The following is a 10050-nucleotide window of genomic DNA, read 5'->3' on the forward strand; positions in this document are numbered from 1 at the left end:
CTTTAAAGAGCTCAGTAGAGGATTCGAAATCTCGGAACGTGTTCCGGGGACAGGACGTAGGCTTAGAAGAAGCCGAACCTGGATAAATCTGCTGAGTGAAGTATTTCTTACCTTTAACTCCTTATATATATTGCTTGCTTAAAATAAATGGGAGATATATCCAAATGGCCGCTTGTGGTTAATTAACTGAAATCCTTGCAAGGTGATAGAGTTAAGAGTAGGAATAGAAATTTCACTTAACTTATCTTTCATAGTGAATTCAACCTGTACAAGTAAAACAGACTCTTCGTTATATGTAACCTTGACACGTTCCATGGTTATAAGGAATTGACCAACAGGATATAGTTGATGAAGGATCGTATTATACTGTACCTAATGCGGAAAGGTTAACGTCAGTTATCAACCTGACTTCTTAATTGCTCTGGGGGAATATCATAGGTTCTGCTAGTAACAGCTCTCGACGGTATTCCGTTATATATGTGTTGAAATAATCGTGATGATTTAATTTCAAAGGATATATACGGTTAGTAGCAATAAAGGACCTAATGGGTCGCATATGGGACTTGGAACCAGAGGACGAAAATGTAATTAGCCAAACACTACACATGGGCCGAAATTTATATAGTAATTAAGGATAAATTAATTTGATTAATAGTTATAATTGGATTATAGTTATAAATTAAATTAATGGATTATGTGATAATGTTAATTAGAGATTTTAATGGGAATGAAACTCTAATTAATTATCCCTAACAATAATTAGATTATTAATTTGATTAATAATATTATCTAGATATAATTAGTTATTATTTAGATAATAATGAAGTGCTTATTTAATTATCTAATTAGCAATCCTATTCCGAATGAGATTCTAATTATTTAATTATCTAACACAACTGGGATTAGGTTTTAGAGAAGTCTATAAATAGACTCCCTAACCCTAGAATTTCGACACACAAAAAGAAGAGGAAGAGGAATCGTTCCGTCTCCGTCTCGGCTAATTTACATTCTTTCTAACTCTCTTTTTGATCTCGTATCGATTCCGTTAGAGACAATCATTGCGATTGTTTATTATTAAGATTGATTACTAATGGGTTATTATTTTCTGTGTTGAACAAACCATTCGTGGATCTCGGATTTGATAAAAGAAGTTGTGGGCACTTCGTTTGCAACTCTAGATAGAACTTCAGAAAAGGTATTTCCTTATATCCCTCCTTATATGAAATAACGGTTAACAGATCTTGGAAAAGAGAAATAGATAAAATTTTATTATTCCGTTATGCCTAGGCTTGTCTATTTTCCTACAGATAAAATATCTCAACACATTAAATTTAAATGATGTAATTTAATTGCTATTAATGTGTTTGTTCAAGTGTTGTTTGGATATTTAATTCACAAGTGTTGGAAGACATTAAGACTAAGGCCCAAAGCCCATTAAGCAAGGTCAAGCCCCAAGCAAACAGATCCAAGCTTATGAACCAGCTCAACCGAGCAAGAAGAAGGATCCATAAGGTTTGCTAATTGCTTCACAACGAAGCCACTGAGTTAAACGGACAAGAAGACAAGGAAGAACTTGACTTAGCAAACTTAGAGACAAAGGCTACCCAAATAAGAAGCTTCAGTTATGCCAGAACAGTTGTCGATCAGCTGTCCAGGAATCTTTACCATAAATGGAGAGACAACCTGACGCGTACTAACCAAAAGGTTCTGAAGAACTGATCAAGATAGAAAAGACTACGTTCTCATTGGTCGAAGACACTAAGCACTGAGGAGTGAAAGGGACAGTAGAACCATTTCCCTCCAACAGTTATTTTGAATTTCGAAATGACCGAAGGCTCAAGGTGTCACTATAAATAGGTCTTTCATTTGCTTCATTCGATGTAGATCTTCACCAAGTCGAAACGCTGACCAAATTCCTACTTGAAGTTCTGTGTCAAAAGCAAAGCAAAGCATCTTACACCCATTCTTACTCTTGTGTAAAATATTAGATTTTAGATCATTCAAAGTGTTTTGTGTATTTAGAACAAAAATCTTTATCAATTCTAAGATTGTTAAGAGACACTGAGTTGCTCGGTTTTAGCACTCAGTGGTAGAATATTGTTGAGTATAGGATATAGAGGAAGATACCCTGTATACTCGCTGACTATTGTAAGAGGTTTGTGCTCTACCCAAAAGAGCTCAGTAGTGGATTAAAACTCGGAAGGATTCCGGGGACTGGATGTAGGCAGGAGGCCGAACCAGGATAAAACTGCTGAGTAACATTCTCTAACTCTTAACTCCTTATCTGCTTGTTTTTTATTGTGCCCAGTAAAACGCTTAACTGAATATATATTGAGTTGTGTGATTTGGTGCTGAGCTCAGAAATAGACTGTTGAAACACCTTTCCACATGATTTTGATTTGACAAAATTATTTAAGTTAATCCCATGATTAAACAATTAAATTTAAGTGCTTTGACTTAATTATACTAATGTGTCTGTTCAATGTTGAGTAAGTTAACTAACGAGAACAGGAACTGAAAGTCTATAAAAGAAAGACAGAATAAAGTCAGCATAAGCAAGTCACACAACATAAGCTGAGTGGAATACAACTCAGCTTTGCGAAGGAAATGTCTTCTTTAGGAAAGCTTGAAGGCGAAGCCGCTGAGTCAAGCTGAGTAATAATCAAGTCAGCATGAATAATCCGTCAACTTGGAAGACAAGGTCTGACAAATTTCTGAAACAAATCAGAAGCCTCGGAAATCCGATTAATGACCTTTTCGAGACGCATGGACCATCTGACTTTTGGCTAGAAGACAAACCTGGCGAAAGAAGACAAACCTGGCGCAAGAAGACGAATCTGGCAAACCTGGCTCCTGCTAAAAACAGAAGACAGGATTGGCCTGCAGCTCTGGAAGCTGACCACGTGATGACGAAGAAGACCGTTTCTCCCACAACGGCTATGTCGGAATTCAAATCATTGAAGCCACAAGATTGCTATAAATAGGCCAAATCATCACTTGGATCCAATAAAATATATATAAATACAACACACATACAGATAGAGAAAGAAAATCTTCACAAAGTGAAAATCCAAAATAGAAGCTGTCTGAAAAGAAAAATCAAGCTCTTACACCAAACTCCAATCATTGTGTAAAAGTCTAGAGTGATTTTATTCATCTAAAGTGTTCTTCGTTTAGTGAGAACAAGTCTTGTATCATTTGTAAAAGGTTAGAAGAGTGAAGCTGAGTACTCGGTTATAGTACTCAGTGGTAGAGAAAATCTGAATACTCTGTTATAGTATTCAGTGGTAGATAGGATTGAGTAGACGAATAGAGGACGATACTCTTGCATACTCAGTTGCTATTGTAAAAGGTTTGTGCTCTACCTTTAAAGAGCTCAGTAGAGGATTGAAAAAGCTCGGAGGGATTCCGGGGACTGGACGTAGGCGGAGAGGCCGAACCAGGATAAGTCTGCTGAGTAACTTCTAACTCTTTCTCTTGATATATATATATATATATATATATATATATATATATATATATGTATTGCTTGCTTAAAACTACTCAGTAAATAATCTGTACAAGCTGAAACTGAGTAATCTGAGTGCTGAGTTGGAAACTGACTTAAGTGTTACTTCCCAACTCACAACTGAAACAGCCCTAGTCAGCATCTGATTAAAGCTGTCTCACACCACACTCAGCCTTGCTGACCTGAAACTAAGTTAAGTTATCAAACATTTAATTAAGTCGACATTATTAAGAGAAAAAGTTATATTAGTTCTTAACCCCCCTTGGAACTAATCCTATCACGTTACACGGGACCAACATAGACTGTCTAGTGTTATCTCCTGACTCAATGTTAGAAGCAGTCTTAGTCCTTGATTAACTAAAGCTGCCTCTGGCCTCACTCAACATCACGGTGCCAACAACTAAGTGAAAAACCTTAACTATTTTTAAGAAATAAGTCAGCCTTCAAAGAAAAATTTTAAATGGTTCTTTAACCCTCCCTTAGGAACTAATTCTCACATTACAAGGGACCAACAAAACACACTTTCCCAAACCCTCTATCTTTTCAAACACAAGAGGGAAATATGGTTGGCAAAAATTTGTTACAACATGAAATAACTCTTATTTATAGACCACATGCGGCCATATACCTAACGTCACTAGACAATAAAGTGACATTTTCTACAACAATATATTGCTTTAGCACTACTTTAACGACCACATGTTCATCAAATGCTGCCATTTTTCAGCAACTCTTAATGACGCATGCACTACTTTAGCACACACCTCTTACAATTCCATACAAGTGACAACAACTCACTATCCTCCAGAACCTGCATACACTGTAGCAACATCACACGTCTCCTCAACGTTTTGCACTTCCATAAATAAATGGAGCACCAAGAGTAGGGCGTCCTACATACCTTCACATACAATGGTTCGGTGTATTTCTCCTCGCGAAGTGGGGACTAATTGATGATGTATGCGGGCCAAACCCAACAGACCCATGTTTAAGTCAAGTCCATGGGTAAGATAAACCATATACACCCCTATAAAAGGAGGACTCACACTATTAGTAAGGGGATTGGAATCTCTCTCTTTCTATTTTTTCAGCTACTAACTTGACCGTCGTAGTGTTCCAATACCGCTTTCAGCACTGGATGAGAATAAACCAACACGAACGGCCTCAAGATCCCTCTTCCTTTTATATATATATATATATATATTGCTTTCATGCAATTTATTATTATTCTTTTCGGTTCACAAGTTATGAACCTTTTTGCACCACCTTCACGTATCCTGATAGATTGGCAAAGAAGGAGGAATTTTGTTTGATATTGCTGAATGATGGAATATCTAAACGGCTTATATTAAATTATATTATTGTTTGAGTTAAGTCTAAACTTAAGTTTATTGAACGGATATTGGTACGGGAGTTTATTAGTTAGAATGGTGAAAAGCAAACAAGTCTCTTTCATATCCTCAAGTGGATGCAACCATTGGCCTATCATTTTATATATTGCCATTCAAATCAATCCAATTTGGCATCAATATGGTACGGCAAATATATTTCTCACACACAAAAAAAAAAAAAGTCAATATATAATTTAAGAACTAAAATTGGTATTAGACAATAAAACAATTTTATTACAAATAAGATTATTTCTATCTAACAAAAAAATTTAAATACACTAGTTTACTATTATTTAAATTAGTTATTTAATTATCATATTAGGCTTTTAAAAGATCAATAATGTCTAATACATTTACAAATAATATTAAAAAAAAGGTTAAGACTAATGTCTCGTTTAGTTTATCTGTTCATCTCTGATGTTTGTTGTTGCTAATAGGTAGTAGATAGTTGCTTTTTATGCTAAAAGCAGCAACTTTGAAATTTTATTAAACACTTTTTATCTACGGTTTATAATTGAAAGGAAAAAAGTAGTTCCAAAAATTGGAAACAAACATATATTAAGTTTGCAAAAATACAAGTTCATCACAAATACTATGTTATTAATGCATTGTATGAAACTGCATAAATTTATCGATAAACTTATTTGGAATGTCTGAATTGGTAATCAAATAACGGTCAATATGTACAATTTTTCTGTTAAATTGGAATAAAGATTATTTTATTCTCTATATTAGATATAAATATGCACTTCTCTAAAACTATATGGACAAATTTGAGTCTTATCCTTAAAAAACTTGCTGGTTTATTTATTTTGTGGTTTTACCATGTTTGTAAGAATAGGATCGTTATGGTTCGACCCAATTAGTTGGATTGAGGTTAAATATAAATAGGGTAAGTTACATAATAGTCCTAATTAATTAAATTATTTACAAGTATCTCATATTCCAAAAATAATTCTCAAAATATCAAATCCTTAAAATTTAAAACTACTTACAGAAATTCACGGTGGAAAAAAATAAGAAACTGTAACTACATTTGACAAAAGCAAAAATAAAAAAATGATAGCTTGATAAAAATAAAAAAATAAATGGAAAATGACAAGAACCGTAAAAAGAAGTTGCAAAACTGTAAAAGAAAATTAAAAACTGATTTCTAACGTAATATCCTCATATAAATACCTCTAAAAACCGACCAGAGCCACTCAAATTGGTGAGAAGCTAAGAGCAAACAGCTTGAACCAGGCCCAACTTTATATATTGACAATCTGAATTGGCAGTGAAATAATGGTTAAGTAGTCTCTTCAAATTTTTGTTAGGTAAACTGATCTTACTTAGAAATTAGAGATAAAATTATTTTAATCTCCATATTAGGGGTAAATATGCACTTCTCAAAAAAGAACTTGTTATTTTATGTATTTTGTGGTTTTACCATAGTTGTAGGAACGGAACTGGACCGATCGGTTCAACTCAATCCATTCAGAAACAGTCACTGTTCTGATTCGATTGAGATTAAATATTAATACCTCTGAAAACCGATTAGAGCCATTCAAACCAGTCGAGCTAAGCGCAAAAATCGTTTGGACAAGTCCCGATTGAGCGATCTGATCGGGTCATGTTTATTTAATAAAAAACTCAAGTTTTTACATCCAAGGGAATTCAAACCGATGTTCAGCTCCAATAGTGATACTTAACAGCTAAACCAATTGTTAAGATTACTCTCAACTATACGTAATTATGCAAATTAAATATTTAAAATAACATTTAGTATTATTTTTAATATGACATTTTGAACCCCCGATCGAACCCAACTCTTGACTTTTTGTTTTTTTCGATTCTTAGATCGGTCCGGTTTTAATAACATATATATAAACTTAAAGGCATTTATATAGTTTAAAAGTTATAAAAGTACATGTCTAAAGTTTCTTCCATTTATGAAGACATTTTTTCACTATGATCGTCCAAATCTTACATAGTCAATATTAAAAGCAGGGGGTAAGAGCAAATCTAGTCTACGCAAAACAGTGCAATATTAAGTCTAGTATTTATCAGTATTCTAAATTTATTTCTAAACTTATCCCTAAAATTAATCTCCATGGTTGCCTACACAAAAAGATGGATTATTTCCACTCTGACATCTAAATTTGTGAAGGTTTATAAGGAATTTAAGAATTTAGTTGAAGACAGAGAATTAATCCTCTAATAAGCCAGAAATTGGCAGCTTCTGCTTGTAATCTTCATGTAATCCGGCTAAATATCACATCAACCGCCGCATCTTTAAGTCACGAACCATTTTGCATTAGCCCTTTTATGGCTCAAGCATCAATTTTTGCTAATTCTATCACTTTGTAGCTTTCTCTCATTCCGAATCCTCAAGCCTCTTTGTCTGCACCTGCGTCCTATAACTCTCAACTTAAATAAGCTCCGTACGTACCACCTGTAGATTCACAGGTACATGTTTGATTCATTAGTCTCAAGATTTCAATTAAACTACTCTCTTATATTAGTTGAATTATAAAGTTTATTTGAATATAAATGTCAAAAAATTGATTTATACTTCTTCAATTGAACCAATACTAAAAATTATAACAGTGAAAATGCAAATCGAATAAAAACTATAACAGTGAAAACTAAGGAGTTTGCATAATAAAAATATTAGCAGAAGAAATTTGTAAGGCAATTGTGATTGTGCTGTTACCATCCATCCATGTATAGACAGGGTTCTAATGGCCAATCTCTGAACTCAAATAACTCTCAGATTGCAGCTTCATTCACCAGAAATCACCACAAGAGCATGTCCCATCACGGAAATGATGGAATCTCGAGTTATCTCTCACAACAATCTCCCTCCCAGTTATTTGAGAGGCACCACACATAACCAAGTGGCAATCTTCACAAATTCTTAAGTTCTTCATTATCCTTATGGTGCTACCAGGATTCATACTGATCAACCCAAATGCTAAAGCTAACTTCTCGCTATGAGTCATAAGTATACGTCTCTTTTCTTCATCAGCCACATCGTAAGGCACAGAATTGAGGTAGGGCTGGTATCCACTACCCTCCAAACTACCTAGAAGATCCATTAGAACTTGCTTAATGTCAGTGGACATTGGATGGGTCAGATCCCCTGAAAAGAACTCATGAATTACTCCTTTTGTTGCTTCAATCCAGCTGCATCCAGGATTCTTCTTTAGACCTTGCTTTCTCATCAGTTCCCTTACATCTGATTCATCAAGAAACCTTCCAGCTGATGCATATATATTAGAAAGTATGACATAGTTTCCAATACCATTGGGTTCAAGCTCAAACAAATGGCTAGCAGCAATACTAGCAATATCAGGATTCCGATGGATGCGACAAGCTCCGAGCAGTGCTCCCCACACACCAGCATGGGGTTGAATTGGCATCGTTTTCACAAGCTCAAGAGCTTCATTCAAGCGCCCAGCTCGTCCAAGCACATCCACTATGCAAGTATAATGATCAGCTGTTGGTTTAACTCCATAACATTTCTCCATCAATTCAAACATGCGTAGAGCTTCATCTACCAAACGTGAATGAACACATGCAGTGAGAACCCCGATAAATGTAACATCATTTGGTTCTATGTCTGTTTTCACCATTTCATTAAACATTTTAATTGCAGATTCAGCTCGACCATGCACGGCGAACCCCATTATCATTGAACTATAAGAGAACACATTCCTATACTTTAATCCAGAAAAAACTTTATAAGCCACATCAATATTCCCACATTTGGAATACATATCAATCAATGCCGATCCCAAAACAACATCATGACCAGAGCCAGCCCCAAGTTTCTGAGCAATATCACCAATCCAATCAGCATATTCAGCTGTACCTAACTGAGCACAAGCTGAAACAACACCAACTAAAGTCACTTCGTCAGTTCGAACACCAGCGTCCAGCATTCTTTCAAAACATTCTATTGCTTCTCTTGGCTTAGCATTCTGAGCAAAACCTGTAACCATTGCGGTCCAAGCCACCATATCCTTACTAGGAAAATCATCAAACAACTGACTTGCAGATTTCATATCCCCAATCTTTGTATATGCAACTATTATTTCGGTCCAAGAAATCACATCCTTTTGAGGCATTTCATCAAACACTTTACGCCCGCACTCCAAAAACCCACATTTAACATACATATCTATCAAAGTATTCATCACAAACAAATCAGAGCACAAACCACCAATCAAAATTGACTGCGTATGCATCTGCCTACCTAACTTCACATCCAACAACCCACCACAGGCCTTAAGAATCGCAGAAAAAGTAAACGACACAGGGCCAACACCTTCCGATCTCATTAGACTATATACTCTGACAGATTCACTTAAAGGTCCTTGAATCGAATAACCCCGAATAACAGCAGAGTAAAGAAAAGGATTAGGAGACTGGACCTGATGAAATATGGAACGAGGGTATGGTTCCATGGGAACATTGAGGTTTGTAAGCGTGCGGACAAGTTTGGTGATGACATAGGAGCACTGGTGAAGGCCTTGGCAGAGAATGTGAGAGTGAACTTGTTTGATTTGGGAGAGAGATGTGCAGGCATCAAGAGTGGAGTTTATGTGGGATTCTAGCAGCCTTAACTGTTGTTGAAGCTGAGAAAAGGGAATGAAAATTGGCGTTGGTTGGGATACAGGGATGTGTTGAGGTAGTTGTTTGGGCAGATAAGAGATAAAACTGGGTCTGGTTGAGAAGAATTTGCGTGAGAAAGTAGTCATTTTAGCGCCATTTCTGTTGATGCTCACATTGCAATTGAGGGTTTTAACAACTTTCAGCAATGACGTTGTGGCCTGCCGGGCCTTTTGTCTATTGATTATCAGGTTTTTAGCTGGAGACGTCTCTAGTCCATTTTATCAAATTTGTTACATTAAACCATTATTTTCACCCTGTTTTTGAAGATTTCATGTTTTTTTTTTTTAATGTAACAAAATACATCCAAAATTAAGAGGCTTAATACCCTCCCACCCCCTTAAGCTGATCCAATACAGCTGATTTTCGTACTTACATTTTTAACAAATAACCCCCCAACTTGCTTATTTGATATAAATAATCCTTTCAATTGCTCAATTATAACAAATACCTCTTCAAATTAACTTATTTAGAACAAATAACTCGTAAACCCAA

General features: G+C 35.4%; 1 protein-coding gene across 1 annotated transcript; it reads right to left on the reverse strand.

The window, feature by feature from the left end:
- Window positions 1-6808: 6808 nt before the first annotated feature.
- LOC136232564 (pentatricopeptide repeat-containing protein At5g44230) lies at window positions 6809-9745 on the reverse strand. The gene is made up of 2 exons (XM_066021790.1): window positions 7595-9745; window positions 6809-7333 (listed from the first exon to the last, which is right to left on the reverse strand). The coding sequence occupies exon 1, from the start codon at window positions 9642-9644 to the stop codon at window positions 7668-7670; it is 1977 nt and encodes a 658-aa protein (XP_065877862.1). The 5' UTR covers window positions 9645-9745; the 3' UTR covers window positions 6809-7333; window positions 7595-7667.
- Window positions 9746-10050: the final 305 nt, after the last annotated feature.

The sequence above is a fragment of the Euphorbia lathyris genome, chromosome 1, assembly GCF_963576675.1.
Source record: "Euphorbia lathyris chromosome 1, ddEupLath1.1, whole genome shotgun sequence".
Taxonomy (NCBI): Eukaryota; Viridiplantae; Streptophyta; class Magnoliopsida; order Malpighiales; family Euphorbiaceae; genus Euphorbia; species Euphorbia lathyris.

Coding starts and splice junctions, on each gene's coding strand:
- LOC136232564 (XM_066021790.1), bottom strand. CDS start 9,644: ATGACTACTTTCTCACGCAAATTCTTCTCAACCAGACCCAGTTTTATC.